At 40.2% G+C, this 22,903-nt stretch overlaps 1 protein-coding gene across 1 annotated transcript in view; it reads left to right on the top strand.

Moving 5' to 3' along the window:
• Positions 1-21,262, top strand: part of LOC125179342 — a 27,819-nt gene extending 6,557 nt beyond the window's left edge. Inside the window, exons 3-10 of the mRNA XM_047885034.1 lie at positions 9,414-9,980; positions 10,850-11,114; positions 11,421-12,146; positions 13,782-13,953; positions 14,983-15,106; positions 15,149-15,244; positions 16,555-16,758; positions 18,998-21,262. Coding sequence (XP_047740990.1) covers positions 9,414-9,980; positions 10,850-11,114; positions 11,421-12,146; positions 13,782-13,953; positions 14,983-15,106; positions 15,149-15,244; positions 16,555-16,758; positions 18,998-20,875 — 4,032 coding nt within the window. The 3' untranslated portion in view covers positions 20,876-21,262. The remainder of the gene's footprint in view (positions 1-9,413; positions 9,981-10,849; positions 11,115-11,420; positions 12,147-13,781; positions 13,954-14,982; positions 15,107-15,148; positions 15,245-16,554; positions 16,759-18,997) is intronic.
• The last annotated feature ends 1,641 nt before the right edge of the window (positions 21,263-22,903 follow it).

Genomic DNA, 22,903 nt, shown 5'->3' with positions numbered 1-22,903 from the left:
GTAGTAAAGCACGACAGCAAGTAGTAAAGCACGACAGCAAGTAGTAAAGCACGACAGCAAGTAGTAAAGCACGACAGCAAGTAGTAAAGCACGACAGCAAGTAGTAAAGCACGACAGCAAGTAGTAAAATACGACAGCAAGTAGTAAAGTAGTAAGGTGAGTGCGCCGTGTGTCAGAATGTTTCGTACGGGCGACGCTCGCCGAAGTTTCGTTTTGTTTCGTTCACTTCCTGACTGCAGATGAACGGCGCCGGCGCCTTCATCAGCACCCATGATTGATTGTTATCAGTGATAACAAGCAGCAAATATTGTTGTCAGTGATAATAAGCAGCAATGATTGTTATCAGTGATAACCAAGCAGCAATGATTGTTATCAGTGATAACAAGCGGCAGTGATTGTTATCAGAGATAACAAGGCAGCAGTGATTGTTATCAGTGAAAACAAAGCGGCAATGATTGTTATGTGATAACAAGCGGCAATGGTTGTTATCTGTGATAACAAGCAGCAATGATTGTTATCAGTGATAACAAGCAGCAATGATTGTTATCAATGATAACAAAGCAGCAATTATTGTTAGGCATCAGTGATAATCAAGCAGCAATGATTGTTATCAATGATAACAAGCAGCAATGGTTGTTATCTGTGATAACAAGCAGCAATGATTGTTATCAGTGATAACAAGCGGCAGTGATTGTTATCAGAGATAACAAGGCAGCAGTGGTTGTTATCATGGATAACAAGGCAGCAGTGATTGTTATCAGTGATAACAAGCAGCAATGATTGTTATCAGGGATAACAAGGCAGCAGTGATTGTTATCAGCGATAGCGAAGCAGCGATAACCAGGCAGCAATGATTGTTGTCAGTAATGACAAGGCAATGATGATTGTTATCAGCGCTAACCAAGCAGCAATGATTGTTATCTGTGCTAACCAAGCAGCAGCAATGATTGTTATCAGTTATAACAAGCAGCAATGATTGTTATCAGTGATAATCAAGCAGCAATGATTGTTATCAGTGATAAAGAATCAGCAATGATTGTTATCAGTGATAATCAAGCAGCAATGATTGTTATCAGTGATAAAGAATCAGCAATGATTGTTATCAGTGATAACAAGCAGCAACGATTGTTGTCAGTGATAATCAACCAGCAATGATTGTTATCAGTGTTAACAAGCAGCAATGATTGTTATCAGTGATAAAGAAGCAGCAATGATTGTTATCAGTGATAAAGAAGCAGCAATGATTGTTATCAGTGATAACAAGCGGCAACGATTGTTGTCTGTGATAAACAAGCAGCAATGATTGTTATCAACGACAACAGGCAGAAATTACTGTTATCAGTGATAACAAGCAGCAATGATTGTTATTTATGATAAACAAGTGATAAAGAATCAGCAATGATTGTTATCAGTGATAACAAGCAGCAACGATTGTTGTCAGTGATAATCAAGCAGCAATGATTGTTATCAGTGTTAACAAGCAGCAATGATTGTTATCAGTGATAAAGAAGCAGCAATGATTGTTATCAGTGATAACAAGCAGCAACGATTGTTGTCTGTGATAAACAAGCAGCAATGATTGTTATCAACGACAACAGGCAGAAATTACTGTTATCAGTGATAACAAGCAACAATGATTGTTATTTATGATAAACAAGTGGCAATGATTGTTATCAGTTATAACAAGGCAGTAATGCTTGTTATCAGTGATAACCAAGCAGCAGCAATGATTGTTTTCTGTGATAACAAGGCAGCAATGATTGTTATCACTGATAACAAGGCAGCGATGATTGTTATCACTGATAACAAGGCAGCAATGATTGTTATCAGTGATAACCAAGCAGCAGCAATGATTTTTATCTGTGATAACAAGGCAGCAATGATTGTTACCAGTGATAACTGCGCTGATTTTTGTCGCTCGATTATTGGTGATATCAATCATTATCAGCAATGATTGTTATCACTAAATGTCACCGCCGTCTCATTTGTTTTCTCATTTACCACTTATTCATAATTCACGTTGTATGGTGAATGCATTCATGGTCATTCACGTGAATTTTGCTAACAAGTTCATGAATTTGGTTTTGTCGATGTTCACTGTAAATTATTTATACATTTCAAAATAATATTTAATCAAGTATCCTAAATTATTGCGTTATAATTAGATGTAATACTAATTATATCGATAAAATTAATTTATTTGCACGTTTTTTAATTCTCGTTTTGCATGAATAAAATATATTTGGTCCCTAGTTCACATTCAAATATTAACGTCCTGTTTCAAATTGCTGCGTTCTACGCAATATAAATAATACCTATTTACTCAGCTCCAGTCATGCAATAACAAACGAAATTTATTAATTAATCCATCACTTGTTTTAATAATTGTAATGAATCAATGAAAAATAATTTATTCACTCATGAATGAGAACATTCATGATTCCGTGCGGTGAACGAATGTGAAAGAAGTGCGATCGACCTGAACGAAACTCAGCGACACGCTCGCCGGGGAGGGGGAGGGGATTGGGAGTCGGGGCAGGGGGGAGGAGTGGTGTGGAAGGAGGGCAGGGGAGGAGAAGTGGGTTTCAAATTAATGTGGACCTTAGTTCTAAATTTACGTTCAGGTGATTAATTTGTCGTAATTTATGGTTATTTGAACTACGATGTCCAAATTTATGGTTATTTGGACTATAATATCTAAATTTATTGTTATTTGCATTATAATATCTAAATTGATGGTTATTTGAATTATAATAACTAAATTTGCGATCATTAGAACTACGAAATCTAAAATTATGGTTTTTGCCCTAAAAAAGAAGTTTATGGTCACATGAACCATAATATTTAAATTGCTGACTATTTAAATTGTAAAGTCTAAATTTATGGTCGTTTGAACTTTATTATTTAAATTTATGGCTATGTTCATCACTCTAATGGTATTCTGGATTACAATTAAATTATTATTGTGATGGTATTCTGGATGATAATAAAGTTATTATTCTAATGGTATTTGAATGATTATAAAGTTATTATTCTAAAGGTATTCTTGATAAGTATTAAGTAATTTAAGATTTGTAATCACCAGCAAGACTTATTGATTCAATCCTGCATCCTCTCGAGCTGCCCCCCTCGAGGGGAGGAGGGAGAGGGGGAGATGTGCTTGCCCCCCCCTCCCCCGACTCCCTAGACCTATAAGATTTTCCACAATAATTCTATAAATATTTATTTAAATGTAATTTCATGAATTTTGTATATTATTTCCTTATATTTGTATACTTTAATCTCAGATCCCTCTCCCCCTCACGTGGGGGTGAGGGGGGGGTCATCCCTACCCCCGCGATCCCTCATATTTCAATATTTCCTAAAATTAGAATCCCTCTTTTCGGGATGTCGCTCCCTCTGAGTTTCGTTCGCCGCTATTGACTGCAACGTTTCATTGTGTTTCGTCGCGCGCTGCTACGAATTTCGTTCGCTTTCCCCTGCCGTGTTTCCATATTGTTTCGTTCAGGCCGTATACTACCCGCTCCCCCCTCTCCTACTTCCCTCCCCCCACTCCTACTTTGGGTAGGGGGGAGTGGGGGAGGGGGTGTTGCCTATGAGAATTATTGTCGCAAGTTTGTAACAAATTACAGAAATTTTTCACATATTTTTTTATTTAATTTAAGGCTTTTTCTGATAATTAACGTGGTTATATATGAAAAGTTTAATGCTAATTAAAGGAGTTCTTAATGAGTTCGGCAGTTGTTGACTTTGTGTGAGTTTTTCTTAACGAGTTCAAGGAGTTCTTAATGAGTTAGGTATAGTTTTCCCAAGGTTCTTAAGTTGCTTTGGGTAATTTTAATGAGTTCAAGAAAGTTCTTATTGAGTTCAGGGAGTTCTAAACTTCTAATTAAGTTCGAAACATTCTTAATGAGTTCAAGACATTTTTAAGGAGTTTAGGAAGTTTTAAATGAGTTTAATAACTTCTTAATGAGTTCAAGACATTTTTAAGGAGTTTATGTTCTTATTGAGTTCAGGGAGTTCTAATTAAGTTTGATAACTTCTTAATTAGTTCCAGAAGTTTTTAAGGAGTTTAGGAATTTTTAATGAGCTCAATAACTTCTTAATGAGTTCAAAAAGTTTTTAAGGTGTTTAGGAAGTTTTTATTGGGTTCAATAACTTCTTAATGAGTTCATGAAGTTCTTAATGAGATGTGAAATTTTTTAACGAGTTCTTTAATTTCTTTAAAATTTAATTGAATTAAAAATAAGGTAAATTTTTTTTTAATGAAGAGTGCAGTACATGGGTGCCTTAGGGGGGGCGGGGGTGGGGGGGCTATAGGCCTAAGCAATCCGTAGGCGCTACGTGTAGCTACCTGCCTGCTGCTGTAGCTCGCTACAGTCACTGTACAGTGTACATATAGCTAGCTACAGTCACTGTACAGTGTACATGTAGCTCGCTACGGGCAATGTACAGTGTACAGGTAGCTCGCTACAGTCACTGTACAGTGTACATGTAGCTCGCTACAGTCACTGTACAGTGTACATGTAGCTCGCTACAGTCACTGTACACTGTACATATAGCTCGCTACAGTCACTGTACAGTATACATGTAGCTCGCTACAGTCACTGTACAGTGTACATGTAGCTCGCTACAGTCACTGTACAGTGTACATGTAGCTCGCTACAGTCACTGTATAGTGTACATGTAGCTCGCTCAGTCACTGTACACTGTACTTGTAACTGAACGACTGTACACTGTACGACTGTACACTGTACGACTGTACACTGCACGACTGTACACTGCACGACTGTACACTGCACGACTGTACACTGCACGACTGTACACTGCGCGACTGTACACTGCACGACTATACACTGTACGACTGTACACTGCACGACTGTACACTGTACGACTGTACACTGTACGACTGTACACTGCACGACTGTACACTGTACGACTGTACCAGGTGTATCACTCGGTACAGTCTGTATATCTTGACGCTTGCCACGTCCATTTTGTGCACATGTGTGGTGTGTAAGTAGCTGTGTACGACTACACTGTACGACTGTACACTACGACTGTACACTGTACGACTGTACACTGTACGACTGTACACTGCACGACTGTACACTGTACGACTGTACACTGTACGACGGTACACTGTACGACTGTACACTGCACGACTGTACAGTGTACGACTGTACACTGTACGACTGTACACTGTACGACTGTACACTACGACTGTACCAGGTGTATCACTCGGTACAGTCTGTATATCTTGACGCTTGCCACGTCCATTTTGTGCACATGTGTGGTGTGTAAGTAGCTGTGTGCGTGCGTGTGTACGTGGCGGCCGAGGCTTTGTCTGGTGTGCGCTTTTGTTCGTTTCCATTTTCTCGGTTTACTGCTGCCCTTATTTATTAATATTTTTTATTTTTTTTTTCGTTAATGGGTTATTGATTGGCCGTAAATATTGATTGAATTTCCCTCTTGTATTTTATTAACACATTTTTAACGTTCAATTTATCCAACAAGTGAAATTTTGTCTTGTCTTATTCCATAAAAAAAATCTTTTGCTTCACAAATGAATATTCATTTTTGATTAATTTTATTGATTAATTGTTTCTCCAAATTGCTTTATTAGATATATGTTCCTAACTACAGTTTTATTTCATAATTACTCAATTTCCTACTCATTTCTTCCTGATTTAAATATATTCACTTCTTACCAAATTTATTTCTAAGTTTAATAATTTTTATCCTCGCCCAATATTATTCCTTCTAAATTTGTTTTAAATTCGGCATTACTGTTCCACAAAATTTCGTTCAGGTAGCTTTTCCCAGAAAGCTTCGTACGTACCAAATTGTTTCACGCAGTGAACAGCGGCGCCGTTTTCCCTCAGAGTTTCGTTCGCGTAATATTTATTTTTTTTTCCCACGCTGAATATTTTTCTGCCGCTCGGAATACAATATTTTTTTTGCTGCAAGTCGCTTCTGGGACACAAAAGTTGACGTGGCACCCGTATTCCCGACATTGTTTCAATTCCTGATGTCCAAGCAAGCATTCCCGATTCCCGAAATTCTTTTTGTAATCAATTCCTGATTCCCGAAGTTCTTTTTGTAATCAATTCCTGATTCCCGAAATTCCAGAAATGTGTACGCCATGTAATTAGTTGGGCGGGAATTGGCCATTTCCATCAATGCTGAGCTTCACCATTTTTTAGCATTTAGTTTGTTATTTCGGGTGGCATTTATTATCATTTCCCGATATATTTTAATGTTATTTTCGCGTGATATTCGTGCGCATTTCGTGCGTATTCGTGAGGCACGAGACGTGAAACGTGTTGATAGTTCGTAGCTTGTCATTTGTTCGCACTCACGCATTCGTGGTTCTTCATTTATTCGTACCCGTTCGTGTATTTTTGCACTTTATTGTTAATTCGCGCTCATTCGTGTATTGGTGCATTCGTATTGACTTTCGTGCATTGGGATCCGCGGTCGTGAATTCATATCCAATTTCGTGCATCCGTATATGCGTTCGTATATTCGTATATTTTTTCGTTCGTATATTCGTATATTATATTTTTTCGTTCGTTTATTCGTATATTTATATATGTTCCTTCGTTTATTCGTATATTATATTTTTTTCCTTCGTATATTGTATATTTTATAAATGTTCCTTCGTATATTCGTATATTATATTTTTCGTTCGGATAATCGTATATATTTTTTATGCTCGTTCGTATATTCGTGCGCTCAACGCACTAACGATTATCGAGGTATATGGTAACACATCAATTATATTCGTATGTTCCTAAGCACTAATGATGACAAGCAGGTGGTGTGTGCGTGGTTCGTGTGTTCGTGCGTGTAGTGTTGTTGGAACCCACGACGGTGACGTCACGCACATGGAGGGGCGGGGCTTGGTGACGTCACGCTGTCGAGGGGCGGGGCCTCGTGACGTCATTGTTGCTCTTGTTTTTCTTGTTGTTGTTGTTCTGTTTCCGTCAGTTCTCTCTATCCATTTTCCTCTGTCTCTCATTCTCAGTCTCTCTATTTTTCTCTCTTTCTCATTTCCTTTCACTCCCTATCATTCTCTCTCTCCCTTTCACTCTCTCTCTCCCTTTCACTCACTTTCCTTATCACTCTCTCATTTTTCTCGCTCTTTTTCTTCCTTTCACTCTCTCATTTTTCTCGCTCTTTTTCTTCCTTTCACTCTCTCTACTCTCTTCCTCTCATTTTCTCTCTCTCCCTCTCTCTTTCTCTCTCTCTCCCTTTCTCTCTATCTACTCTCTCTTTTTTTTTCTCTCTCTCTCTCTCCCTCTCTCTCTCATTCTCTCTCATTCTCTCTCCCCCCACCCGCTCCAACATGTCGGCCCCCAAGAAGACATTTTATCTCTCCTCCTTATTCCAGTTTATCATCGTTACGAGGCTACACCTAATTTTCTTGCCATTTTTTTATTTAACGATCGTTATTATGTTAATTATTCTCCCTTCCTTCTACTTAACGATCGTTGCTCTTATAATTATTCTCTTTTCTACTTAACGATCGTTGCCCTCATAATTATTCTCCCTCCCTTCTACTTGACGATCGTTGTTTTTATAATTATTCTCCCTTCTACTTAACGATCGTTGTTTTTATAATTATTCTCCCTTCTACTTAACGATCGTTGCCCTCATAATTATTCTCCCTTCCTTCTACTTAACGATCGTTGTTATTTTAATTATTCTCCCTTCCTTCTACTTAACGATCGTTATTATGTTAATTATTCTCCCTTCCTGACATTTTCCTCGTCGCCCTACAAAAATAAATATAACATTTTCCTTATATTCCCTCTCCCCTCCCCGCCCTCCACTATATCTAGGTCTCTTTTTCCTTGTATTATTCCACTTATAATTTTCCTTATTCAATTATAATTTTTTCACCGTCGTTTATCAAAGTTTACTTCACATATAATTGCTTTTTATAGTAAATATTAAGCGTTCAGTTTTACTTGCCTTCGTATAATTCTATTAAGTTTATTCACTGTATATGTATGTAAGTAATTCATATTCATGCGTGTATGAATATGAATAACTTAATAACTTAAGTTAATGAATGTACTAACAGATGAGCTAACCAAATAAATAATTAAAATAATTATGCATGTAACAAGGGCGTTGTTATAGTCCTTGTTATCATAATCATCGGACTTCTTATTGTCGTCTTTGTTATCGTACTAATTATAACTATCATCATTCTTACCGTCGCTGTTATCATCTTCGTTATCATTGTTGTTATCGGGAAGTTTATTTTAGGCTTTCTTAAGAAAAAAAAAATCCCTCCGTGTTACGCTTTCGTTCGTTAACGCGGCGCTGCGTAGTTCAGCTACGCACGAATATGCGTAGGCATCGCAATTTTCACACTCAGGGAAATTCGTGGGAATTTTTCCATATGGAAACGAATTTTTTTATTTAGCGACGAACTTTTTGTCCTTGTATGGGTCATCCTGACTCAGTTTTGGGCCGGCAGAAGGGCGTATCAGTGCTACGTATAGCAAGTTAAGTTTGTCAGGATTTGGACAAGTTGATTCATTTATGTTTATGAGTGTGTTCTTGTACAAGCGATGAAATTGAAAATTTTTAATTGTTTTTTTTTTACGAACTGATTGTTGCTACGAATCGTCAGTTTTGTTTAAAATCGTTTATCTCCACGAATTGTTTGTTATTTCAAGTATTTTTTTCGTTAACCAATTAATCACTCATTTAACACACATTATGATTATTGTTTTTAGTATAATTATTATTATTATTACTAAAAGGATTCGGGACAACGGGAATACAGGATTTCGGATTACTATGGTATCCTAATATATCATATATATTTCTATATCGTATATCATAATAAGTAGGCTGAGTGGTTTAGGAGGAACATATATCTGTACAATATTATGTATATTATTGTATAATGTACATCACTCTCCCCCCTTCCCAGTTCGACGTGGTATATGTGTGCCTGTCGTATAAAGTTATGGTGCCGTTAATGTTACTATATAACTATAGTATACTATATAATAACCAATGCTATTTAACTTATATTATACGATAATATATATTTACTTATACCCCCCAGCACGAGGTTGTGTGCCTCTCCGAGAAGGTAGTGGTGCCGTTCATGCTACTATAGCACTATATTACACTATATTATATCCTGCTATATAATGTTCTATAATATTATCATATAATAACTTATAATATACTATAATATATTTAATTATCGCCCCCCAGCACGAGGTGGTGTGCCTCTCCGAGAAGGTTATGATGCCATTCATTGTACTATACCACTATAATATACTATATTATATCCTGCTATATAATGTTCCATAATATTACCATGTAATAACCTATAATATACTATATTATACTATAATATATTTATTTATCCCCCGCAGCACGAGGTGGTGTGCCTCTCCGAGAAGGTGGTGGTGAGGGCAGAGGACCTGGTGGGCCTCATACGCACCGCTGAGGACGTGCAGTGGGCCACGGGCCTCAAGGGGGTCTACGGGCCCCACCCCCGACCCTCAGGCTCCCCCTCACCCCCCCTCAACAGGAACAACAGCAGCAGCACTAACGGCGACAACAGCGCTGTTAATAACAACGGCAATAATGAAGACGAGAAAAATAACAGCGATGTTGTTGTTATCACCGATGAAACAACAGTTAATAACAACAGCGGCAACAGAACAACAGAAAATAACCATACTCCTATTAAAAACGAACCCCCGTCGTCCCCCATCAAAACAGAAACCCCCCTCGAGGGGGGCGTTATTGACCCCCATATCAATAACAACATCAAGACGGAGCATGACCAGAAGGAGAACAAATATTCCTGTGCTATTACCGCCGCTATTGAGAACAATAACAGTAATAACAAGAATGATAACAGGAAGCTACAGGAGCTCCCCGAGACGCTGTACTACCCGCCCCCCGTCGCGGGGGGCGTCGACGTTGGGAGGAGGGTAGTTTAGTGACTAGTTTGATTAATTAGTTGAATACCAGCCAGAAAATACGTAGTTTTATTAAAATGTTCAAAAATAGTATGGGAGAGTTGTGGGGGCAGGGGGTATTTTAGTGACTAGTTTGACTAGTTCGTTAAAATACCTATCAGAAAATACGTAGTTTCATTAAAATATTAGAAAAATTAATAGGGGGTGGTTGTGGGGGTAGGGGGGTAGTTTAGTAACTAGTGTGACTAGTTGGTTAAAACACCAGGCAGAAAATACGTAGTTTTAATAAAATATTAGAAAAAATTAGTAGGGGTGGGGGAGTTTTGGGGCGGCAGGGGGCTGCTTAGTGACTAGTTTGACAAGTTAGTTGAAATACCAGGCATAAAATGAGTAGTTTTATTAAAATATTAGAAAAATTACTAGTTCACTAGAATAGCCTTCGAAATATAATAGTTTTTAAAATGAGATACCTACTGAGAATTACGAAGTTATTATTAATATAATAGTCGAAAATGAGCAGTATTTTTAATTCGCTTTTACTGCAAATGATCTTAATAGAAAAAGGATTGCATATATTATTATTAATTCTAGATTAGGAGTGTATTAAATTATTATAGTTCTAGGCTAGTTCTAGAACTGCTTCCTCCGCAGCAAACGATCCTCTCTAGATAGAAACCAGTCTAGTCGTATATGTTATATAGCGTACCGTATATTTATTTATATATTTACATAGACTATATAGCATGTTTTATACTATATAGACTATACTATATACGGTAGTCTATGACTATGTCTATGTAAACACATGGACTATAGTCTATGTGTTTACATAGACTATATTGCATATATATATTTATATAGTTATTTATGCGTATTATAAGAAACCCACCCTTAACCCCCCTCCCCCCGCAGGTGACGTCATCACCCCCACCACGACCCACCCCGTGGTGCTGACCTATGACCGCTACTGCCGCATACGCAGTGTGCTGGCGCGGGTGGGGTGTGTGGCTCACCACATGAGGTCCGCTGTGGTCCAGGCCCTTGGTGGGTTCCTGGTGCCATCCCACAACACCCTGCTCCTCTTCTGCAGGGATGTCTTCGACTACCCGGAGCTGGAGGGGCATGATCTGCTGTGTAACCATCTGGGTGAGTGGGATGAGTGGGTTAGGAGGGGCATGAGGGTAGTGGGTCAAATGAGCTCAATGAGTGGGCTGAATATCGGCGCACAACAAACTTCGGGCGGTGGGTTGGGGGTTGGTACAATAATATTATTTGAATTTACAATAAACGTAATAATATATTGTAAAATATAAATATAATATACCTATAACATCATAATATTTGTACAACATTATAATATTGTACCACATTTTAATATTTGTATATAATATGATCATATTTATTACGATAAAAAATAATAAAATATCCCTCCCCCCTCCCTCTCCCCCCAAGCCCCCAAGCTACAAGGGCGCCCCCGCAAGAAGCACAGGAAGCGCCCCTTCGCCCCCCTGCTCGGGGGCGTGCCCCCCGCGGGGGGTAACAACTCAGACTCTGAATCTTCCGAGGAAACCGAAGAACTTGCTAAACCCCACGCCCTGCAAGCCCCAAAACTCAAAGCCAAGCCCGGGCTCACTGTCCCCACTAAGCCCAACAGCCTCAGGGCTTTAGACCGCAAAGCCAAGCACCCAATAGCTGGGGTTCTCAATATCCGCGGGGTCTCAACCCCTAACCCCAACCCTAACCTTAAAATTGCTAACGTAAATGCTAGGAGTTCGTACCAACTCCTGCAACACCATCATAACCATAATAATCATCACCATAACCATCATCATGCTTCCTCATCACCACAGTCATCACGACACTCAACTGTCACCACCACCACCACTAACTCTTCAACCAACGGTAACTCTAACTCCACCAGCAACCATAACAAAAATAACCACCATAACCTACCACCAAGTTACCTAAACTCGTTACAACAACTCCACCATCACCACCAACAACAACAGGAACACCATCGTCAACAACAACAACAACAACAACAGCAACAACAACAGGACTTTTCAACACCCGCGTTGAATCGTCTCATAGAAGTTGACTTCATGTCGAAGTTGCATAAGTTTATGAGGGACCGCAACTCTCCCATCACGCGCCTGCCCCATGTCGGCTACCGCCAGCGTGAGTGTGATTATTATTTAGTTTTTTATTTATAAGACATTAATGATAACTTATTAGTCTCAAATGATTAGAGATTAGTGATAAATTGATAATTGATTAGGGTCTATAATTAGAGATTAGTGATAACTGATTACGCGCCTGCCTTATGTGGGCTACCGCCAGCGTAAGTGTGATTATTATTTAGTTTTTTACTTATAAGAGATTAGTGGTAACTTATTAGGGTCTAGTGATTAGAGATTAGTGGTAATTTAGTCTCTAGTGATTAGAGATTAGTGATAGATGATTAGCCCTTAGTGTCGCAAGTTTGTGAGGAATCGTGAAATAGAAGTTCGGAGCAGGCGCCTTGGCCAATTGACGCAACAGAGCAGGTTTAGAGCAGGATCAGGCACGGTTGCCTCATTTCAGCAGGTTTGGAGTAGGTTTAGAGTAGGATCGCACATGCCTGCTCATTTCAGCTGGTTAGGAGCAGGTTTAGAGCAGGATCAGGCACGCCTGCCTCATTTCAGCTGGTTTGGAGCAGGTTTAGAGCAGAATCGCATATGCCTGCCTCATTTCAGCAGGTTTGGAGCAGATCAGGCACGCCTGCCTAATTTCAGCTGGTTTGGAGCAGGTTTAGAGCAGAATCGCATATGCCTGCCTCATTTCAGCAGGTTTGGAGCAGGTCTAGAGCAGGATCAGGCATGCCTGCCTCATTTCAGTGGGTTTGGAGCAGGATTCAAGCAGGATCGGGCATGCCTGCCTCATTTTAACGGGATTAAAGCACCGATAGGGCCTGTCCGCCGCTTACCAGCAGGATTGAAGCAGTATTTAAACCGCCATTGTTTGAAGCGAAAGATGTACAGCATTTAATTATATAGGACTCATAAAGGGACATGCCTGCTCCCTCACTGCTCCTGGCCGGCCCTGTGCGACCCCGGCCCGTTTCATACACTGCTCCAACTTTGTGCATTATATAACTATTTAATTATCATTATTATTTTCAGCAGACTTACTTTGCTAGTTGTTCAGTCGTCTCATGACTTACGTTGCCTTCTGTGTTTTCTATTGATTTTATTAACATTAATCCTATTATAAGATTATATCGTATGTAGGCTATATGGCACATAGACTATATCATACATGGATTTGATGGTATATTGCAAGTTATATAGCGTAGTATTTGTAAAGTTAGGCCAGTCAAGTTAGTGTTCCTGATGTTAACACCACTACCATGAACACTGACGAGAACACTGTGTGCAGTGAACACTGACTAGTACACTGACCTGTACACTCACTAGTACACTGACCTGTACACTGACTACTACACTGACTAGTACACTGACTAGTACACTGTGTGCAGTGAACACTGACTAGTACACTGACCAGTTCACTGACTAGTACACTGACTAGTACACTGACCAGTTCACTGACTAGTACACTGACTAGTACACTGACTAGTACACTGACCAGTTATTTTCTTGTCTATGATTGGTGGATTTTGCTTGAAAGGCCGTCAATGATTGGCTGATGAACTTACGATCTCTTAACTTTTTTGAAAGTATAGGCCCAGTACACTGACCAGTACACTGACCAGTACACTGACCAGTACACTGACCAGTACTCTGACCAGTACACTGTACACTGTACACTGTGCAGTGAACGTGTTCGAGCTGTTCAGCGCAGTACAGCAGCTGGGTGGGTACGAGGCGGTGTGCGCTAAGAAGCAGTGGAAGATGTTATATGATCAGATGGCTGGCCCACCTCCTGCCCACCCCACCAACCCACCCTCACCCTCCTCTGCTAATGTCATCAGGAGGCATTATGAGAGGTGAGTGGGCAACCCACCTCAACCCAACTGTCCTTTCAACCCACCCTTCCAAGACACCCTTCTGACCCAACCTTTTAACCCAGCCCTCCAACCCACCCTTTCAACTCACTTTTCCAACCCACCCCAACAACCTATCTTACCAACCCACTCTTCTAACCCACTCTTGCCACCCACCCCACCTACACACCCTAACAACCCAGCCCTCCAACCCTTCCAACCGACCGAACTATTGAAAAGTCCCCTCTGTTGAACCCCTCCATTCAAAAGTCCCCTCTGTTGACCCCATCCAAGTCCCCTCTGTTGACCCCCTCCATTCAAAAGTCCCCTCTGTTGAACCCCTCCATTCAAAAGTCCCCTCTGACCTCATCCAAGTCCCCTCTGTTGACCCCATCCAAGTCCCCTCTGTTGACCCCATCCAAGTCCCCTCAGTTGAGCCCTTTTTTTTTAACCCCTCCTCAAAAGTCCCCTCTTTTGAACCCCTCTTTTTTAACCCCTCCACTCGAAAGTCCCCTCTGTTGAACCCCTCTTTTTTTAACCCCTCCACTCAAAAGTCCCTTCTGTTGAACCCCTCTTTTTTTAACCCCTCCACTCAAAAGTCCCCTCTGTTGAACCCCTCTTTTTTAACCCCTCCACTCAAAAGTCTCCTCTGTTGAACCCCTCGTATTTTTAACCCCTCCACTAAAAGTCACTTCTGTTGAACCCCTCTTATTTTTAACCCCTCCACTAAAACTCCCCTCTGTTGAACCCCTCTTATTTTTAACCCCTCCACTAAAACTCCCCTCTGTTGATCCCCTCTTATTTTTAACCCTTCCACTAAAAGTCATCTCTATTGAACCCCTCTTATTTTTAACCCCTCCACTAAAACTCCTATCTGTTGAACCCCTCTTATTTTTAACCCTTCCACTAAAAGTCATCTCTGTTGAACCCCTCTTATTTTTAACCCCTCCACTAAAACTCCCATCTGTTGAACCCCTGTAAGCAACAGTCCCTCCTGTTGACACCCTCCTGTTGACACGCCCCTGTTGACAGGCTGCTGTACCCGTACGAGAAGTTCCTGTTGAACGAACAGAAGCGACTGTACGGCTCAGAAACAGCTAAAGCTCTGCACCATCACCAACAGCAACAACAACAGATGCAACATCAACAGCAACAACAACAACAGATGCAACAACATCAACAGCAACAACAACAACAGATGCAACAACATCAACAGCAACAACAGCAACATGCTGCGCGCAACAGTAACGGCAAGAAACAACAGGACGGCGAGCCTTCTGTTTCCATCCTGCAGGTTCGTCTTATATTTTTCTTCTTATATTATGAATTATATATTTTTTGTTTGTATTGCTATTTTTTTCATTGACATAATAATTTTGTTATCCGGATAATATTTTTTAATTTTTAATTTTTTACGTTTATATTTTTTTTCTATCCGTACTTTTTTTAAATATTTTTTTGTGTATTATTTTTTGTTCATAGTCATGACTATTATTTTTATTCGTTTTTCACTATCTTTCCTTATAATTTTTATTTTCATATCGTTTTTCTGTTCACATTCTTCGTTTTTTATACGTTTTTATCTTGTGTGGATTAAAAAATCTATATTGGTCTTGTTTTCTATGGTAATCGTTCTTAATATTTTAAATTTATGTCTGTTTTTGTGTACATATTAATGCAGTTATTGCAGTCGTCTGTTGCTTCGTTTGTTTCGTCTGTTGCTGTGGTCAACAGAACTGTTGTCTGTGTCTCTTAACTAACAACACTTGTGTGCCTTGTGTGGTTTTGTATTCTTTTGTATTGTTTTGTGTTTTTGTATGTTTTTTTATTGTTTTGCATTTTTTTTATTGTTTTGTAATGTTTTTGTATTTTTATGGTTTCGTTTTTTTGTATTAGTTTTTTTGTATTGTTTTGTATTATTTAGTGTTAATTTTTTGTATTTTGTATTATGAGGATGAGGGGATCAAATGATTGGTCCATCGCCCCCACACATTGTTGTTTTGTGTGGTGTTTTTTGTGTTAAAATTCTGGTTTTGTGTTAGAATTCCCGTTGTGTGTTTTAAACTTCTATGTGTTGAAATTCTTGTAAATTTTTTTGTGTTGGAAACCTTTGAATTTGATGTGGAATTTTAGTACAATAAATACAATAAGATGAGAACGAAAACGCATACAGTGATTTTATCGAAATCATAATATTAGTTATAATTATAAAAATTACATTATTACTGTCCGTAGTTATTATTATCGAAATAACATTATTAGTTATTATTATAAAAATTATATTATTAGTTATAATTATAGAATAAAAACACTGAAAATAGTGGTGGTGTGGTGACAAGTTTATGGAAATGCACCACTATTATTTTAATGGTTGGCCGCCACAATGTGGTGATGTCATCACATGTTGAACTGCTATCATCACACCATTTGTGGTGGTGACCTGTGTGCTGTTTTCACCACCTGTGGTGTTTTCACCACCTGTGGTGTTTTCACCACCTGTGTGGTGTTTTCACCACCTGTGTGGTGTTGTCATCACCTGTTTGGTGACGTTAAGTACACAGACAGTAATTGTGTGGTGTTGTCATCACTTGTGTGGTGCCGTAGGTTCAGGACAAATCGAGTGTGATGACCCGCATGGATTCATCACCCACCACCACCACCACCACGTCCACCTGGTCTGCTCCCGTGGATATCATCACCCATCTTCACCACCACCACCAGCACCACCGTGCTTCACCACCCAATAATGATCAGAAAAATGGTGCAGCTTTGTTTGCCAGCGGTGTGGTGACATCACCACTCTTCTCGGTGAGTTATCACCATTTATCACTGGTATTCATCACCGTATTCATCAATGTCAACGGCATTCATCATCTGCATTCATCACCAGCACCAGCATTCATCACCAGCACCAGCATTCATCACCAGCACCAGCATTCATCACCAGCACCTGCATTCATCACCAGCACCAGCATTCATCACCAGCACCTGCATTCATCACCAGCACCAGCATTCATCACCAGCACCTGCATTCATCACTCAGGACGTATTCATCACCCTGGATGTCATCACGAAGATTCATCACCTTCGCGCAGTGATGAACATGGCGTTTCATCACAGTTATCAACTGATAATCGCGTTTAATTTTGCTTTGATTATCGTCAATTAATTTGAAATTAATCATTCAATTATGCTGCAAAAATCCGAGGTTATAATTATACTATATATATAATTGAATATAATTAATAATCAATTTCTTCATTGTAAATGATAGTTTTCTCACTGGAAAATAATTGGTAGTTTATCAGCTGGTTATAATAATTAATAAATATTTGCTTGTTATAATCGAGAAATTATTAGTTTAGTATAATGAGAATTTGTTTTCTGATAATTGCAATATTTAATGAAATGTAATGGCTGATTAAGAGCGCAATTAATTAATGCCTAATTGCTACTACATCAATTGTTGACTAATTAATTATTGAAATACTAATTAGTTTGCTTTTTCCTAATTTATTTGCTAATTTATCATTGCATGTGTTGGTTCTTTATTGTATATATTATTGTTTTTACTATTGTGTGGTGGATTACCTATATTATATATACTGATTGCTGTTGTTATTATTATTATTATTATTATTGTTGTTGTTTTTACAGTTCATTCAATTTATTGAATTTTGTGATGTATTTTTGTTCTGTTTTTGTTTTTCGCTATATTGTTGACTGACGCTCTTGACTGATGCTCTTGACTGATGCTCTTGACTGATGCTTTTGACTGACGCTCTTGACTGATGCTCTTGACTGACGCTCTTGACTGACGCTCTTGACTGATGCTCTTGACTGACGCTCTTGACTAGGACGTATTCATCACCCTGGATGTCATCACGAAGATTCATCACCTTCGCGCAGTGATGAACATGGCGTTTCATCACAGTTATCAACTGATAATCACGTTTAATTTTTGCTGATTATCGTCAATTAATTTTAAATTAATCGTTGAATTATGCTGCAAAAATCCGAAGTTATATAATTGAATATAATTAATATTTATTATAATTGATAGTTTTATCACTTAAAAATAATTGGCAATTTATCAGCTGGGTATAATAATTGATGATTATTTGCTTATTATAATCAAGGAATTCTTAGTGTTGTACAATTAATAATTTGTCTTCTGATAATAATTGTGATATTTAATGAGTAGCAATGGCTGATTAGAGCACAACCAATGCCTAATAGTTATTGTTTTTACATTAATCATTGATTAATATCTGCTACATCAATTATTGATTAAATGCTGCTATATTAATTATTGATTAATATCTGCTACATCAATTATTGATTAATATCTGCTACATCAATTATTGATTAATATCTGCTACGTACATCAATTATTGATTAATATCTGCTACATCAATTATTGATTAATATCTGCTACATCAATTATTGATTAATATCTGCTATATCAATTATTGATTAATTGCTGCTACATCGATTATTGATTAATTGCTGCTACATTAGTTGTTGTCTCATTAACTAATTAAATTCTATTTAGTTCCCATTTTGTTTAGCTATTTGCTATTTATAACATCATTGTATGTGTTCTTTATTGTATATATAATTGTGTGGCATATTATATTATATATTGCTTGATTGCTTCTGTTTTTGTTATTAGTATTGTTGTTTTTACAGTTCATTCAATTTATTAAATTTTGTAATGTATTGTTTTGTTTTTGTTTCCACTTTGTTGTTGACTGTGAGCCTTGACTGACGCTCTTGACTGATGCTCTTGACTGACGCCCTTGACTGACGCTCTTGACTGACGCTCTTGACTGACGCTCTTGACTGACGCTCTTGACTGTACAACCCCCTTACTAATCCCCAAATGTCCCCACAACCCCTGCACTAACTCCTCAACCCCTTACTAATCCCCAAATGTCCCTACAACCCCCTTGCTAACTCCCCAACCCCCTTACTAATCCCCAAATGTCCCCACAACCCCGCACTAACCCCCAACCCTCTCACTAATCCCCAAATGTCCCCACAGGTGCCGAAGATGAGCAGCGTGGGGATGAAGGACTCCCACATCCCCGCGGACCTCGCCAAGCGCCCCGAGATAACCATCACCCCAATCCCCCGCACCTTTAATGAGACATTAGCTGCAGCCGCTGCTGCTGCTGCTGCCTCATCCCCATTAGGGGTTCTAGGGTCGGGGCTCAACCTCAAAGCCCTTGGGATCGACCTCCCCGAGCTGAACGTTTTGGATTTAAATTCGCTTTCGAATTTGTCGGAACTTGCGAAGAAATTCGATAAGAATTCGTTTAATGCGGTGGCCGCGGCCACGATGGCCGCCGCTGTGGCCGCCGCCGGGGCTTCGGCCTCCCCTGGGGTCGGGGGGCTCAGTTGTGAACCCTCAGCCAAGAGGTTCAAACCCGACGATGGCGGGGGACGATTGATGAACGGAACCCGCGATGTCGGGAACGTCGGGACCAGCTCCCGCCACTCCCACCACATTCCCCACCACCCTCTGGGTGTCAGTGGGTCCCCATTGGGGGGCAGGTCCGGTCTAGACCTGCAGGCGGAGCTGACCAAGCTACAGACCGTGCCAGACCTTGTATCTGCAGACCTACTAAGGTCTATGAATTTGTTAGACGCGAACTCGAAACTTCTTTTGCCGGCGCATCAGAGCACCAAGACCATCAACGCCCTGGCTGCCTTGCTTCCCCAGACCTCTATATTCCCCGCGTCAGCCCCTGCAGCCCACCAACAGACCTCCAGGTCCCCTCTGAAGACCTCACAAGGGGACTCTCCTCGCCCAGACCCTCCTAGGGTCTTCCAAAGCCAGAGCGTCTACGCCCAGAGCAGCCGGGTCTACGACAAACCCATCGCAGACCACGCGGGAGGGTCTACGGCCCGCCCAGCCCCACATTCGTCCCCCAAGACCCCTACCAGCAAAAGATCAAGTCCTGAGATCCAAATCCTAGACCTGAGCAGACCCCCCTGCAGTCTAGCCCCCACTAAGTCTACAGGAAGAGGTGGTGGTAAAAGTGAAAGGTTAGACGTCGAACTTTTGGACCTTTCAACGAGAAGAGACATAACCGTGTCGGCCGTACCTAAACCGTTAACATTGAACAAACATTCCAGATCTTCGTTAATGCATCATAAACCTTCATCATTATCATCATCATCATCAACTACATCATTGGATGGGGGAGTCACCATCACCCCCAACAACAACAGGAACTTTCGTTCCCCCGGGGGAGGAGGTATGGGGAATGCTGAGTTACCAAGGGGCATGAGTAATGCTGAGTTATCGAACCTCATGAACAGCATGCCAGGTGCTGCACTCATGGCTGCTGCTGCTGCTGCTGCCCAGGGTCTAAACCCACATGGTCTACCACCGGGACTAGCTGGTCTAGGGCTCCCCCCGGGGTCCTTGCCCCCCAGCAGCATTTCTGGGTCTCTTCTCCCCTTCCTGATGGGGGTGAGTACCTCAGCCAACACGAAGAACTCTTCCTCATCTCCTAGCACCCCTGGAGGAGGTATCCCCCCAGGTCTCCCCCACATGTTCCCCTACATGGACAGCAACCCTTTAGCCGCCGCTTATTACAATTCATTAATCCCTTCGTCCTCGACTTCGTCCACTCTGTCCTCTCTGTCCGCCGCTCACCAGGCGGTACAGATGGCCCACCTCAACAGCCTGGGGTTGGGGGGACCAGCGGGGTTATTAAGCTCACCCCCCATGGGGGGACCCTCGAACTCTGGGGTCTCCCCCGAGGCGCTCGCAAATTTAGGAATGTACAAAAATTTCCTTGGGAACGCCGCGGCCGCCGCCGCCAGCAGCGGTGGGAGCGGCGGGAATGTTCCGCCAGCGCACTTTTTGGCGGCCCTAATGTCCCCTGGCGGGCCTAAGCCTAAGAAATGAACCCCAACTTAGGCCTATTTCCTGGCTGACATAAGCCTAAGAAATGAACCCCACTTAGGCCTATTTCTTGGTTTAAGCCTAAGAAATGGACCCCAACTTAGGCCTATTTCCTGGCTGACATAAGCCCAAGAAATGAACCCCCATCTTAGGCCTATTTCCTGACATAAGCCTAAGAAATGAGCCCCAACCTAGGCCTATTTCCTGGTGGGCCTAAACTCAAGAAATGAACCCCAACTTTGGCCTATTTCCTGGCTGGTCTAAATGCGTCTGTGTGAGCTATTTTTTAGGCCTATAGGTCATTAGCGGAAAATTTTAGCTTCATGTCAAACTTCCTCAATTAATTTTAGGGTAGAATTTTTTTTTTGTCAATTTTGATGAATTTTAGAAATTAAATTTTTTTTCGACTTATCTCAAAATAATTTTACTAGGCCTATCGGAGTCATCAATTAAAAAAATTTTGTAGGCCTCCCGAACTTAGCATAGGCCTCTTGAAATCAAATGTGAATATAAAGTAGGTTTAGATTTAGCAAAACGAGCCGTATTGTTGCGAGGTTTATATATATTGTAGTTATTGTAATGAGATAAATGATTGTATTATTGTAATCTCATGAATCATTCATTGTAATTATTGTAATACTCGAGTAAATGATGATCATGATTATGAATGATCATAGTTAACTGATAAAAATGATCCAGATTAAATGTAACTAATTATTGCACACAAATGTATGAATTCAACAAACCTCGTGAACTTTATTGTATGGATGAATTGTCTTATCTCATTTATTGTATTGTTACACACGCGGGAGATTGTGAAGCTCTTAATAATGCCTTCAGCTATGAATATTTTGTGTGGTTCATATAAAATCATTTTTCATACAGACCGCGGTTCATACAGACCCGCGGTTCATACAGTCATACAGACTTGCGGTCCATACAGACTCGCGGTCCATACAGACTTGCGGTCCATACAGACCCGCGGTCCATACAGACTTGCGGTCCATACAGACTTGCGGTTCATACAGACCCGCGGTCCATAGAGACTTGCGGTCCATACAGACTTGCGGTCCATACAGACTCGCGGTTCATACAGACTCGCGGTTCATACAGACCCGCGGTTCATACAGACCTGCGGTTCATACAGACCAGCGGTTCATACAGACCCGCGGTCCATACAGACTCGCGGTCCATACAGACTCGTGGTTCATACAGACCCGCGGTTCATACAGACTCGTGGTTCATACAGACCCGCGGTTCATACAGACTCGTGGTTCATACATACCCGCGGTTCATACAGACTCGTGGTTTAAATAATAATTTGATGCGTACTGTGGCGTATCAAAAGTTTTATATTATTACAATAAGTTTACTGTGTGTTGAATCAACATACAAGCTGTGTAGCTGTGTGTATAATCCACACAATATTTGTACTGCAATACCTGGAAAGTTTCTCTGTGTAAACAATAATCGAATTTGGTTACAATTCTAAACCGAATTGCGATTTTCTTCAACAATTCTGTAATTTACATAGTTTACAAACACGCTATGTGTGTACGTACACTTTGTGTTAACACTTTTAATACAGAGCTGCTGTAGACGTAAGATTGTGTACATTCTATACAGATAAGCTGTGTGCGTGTGTGTTCACTGTATATATTGTGTACATAGCAGCGGGCTACCACTAGCATGTAACTAGCATGATTACAATAGCGACCTTCATGCTAACTTTCTCACGCTCTCCCACCCTCCACTTTCTTTCTTTTTCCATTTTCCTTCTTTTTTTCCCCATTTTCCTTCTTTTCTTTCTTTTTTCCTTCTTTTCTTGCTATTTTCATCTTTTATTTCTATTTTCCTTTCTTTTTATTTTGATTTTCATTCTATATTTTTTCAGTTTTCGTCTTTTTTTATTTTCCCTATTTTTTCTTTCTATTTTCGTTCCTTTGCTATTTTTTCAGCTGTGCTTTCATAAATTTTGTTTTCAAAGAAAATTTAAATATCGATTTTTCGTTTCATAATTTTCAAAATTTG

Source organism: Hyalella azteca, unplaced genomic scaffold (genome assembly GCF_000764305.2).
Source record: "Hyalella azteca isolate HAZT.00-mixed unplaced genomic scaffold, Hazt_2.0.2 contig16743, whole genome shotgun sequence".
Taxonomy (NCBI): domain Eukaryota; kingdom Metazoa; phylum Arthropoda; class Malacostraca; order Amphipoda; family Hyalellidae; genus Hyalella; species Hyalella azteca.
Note: the sequence above shows the minus strand (reverse complement) of the source record. Positions and strands in the feature narration are given on the sequence as shown.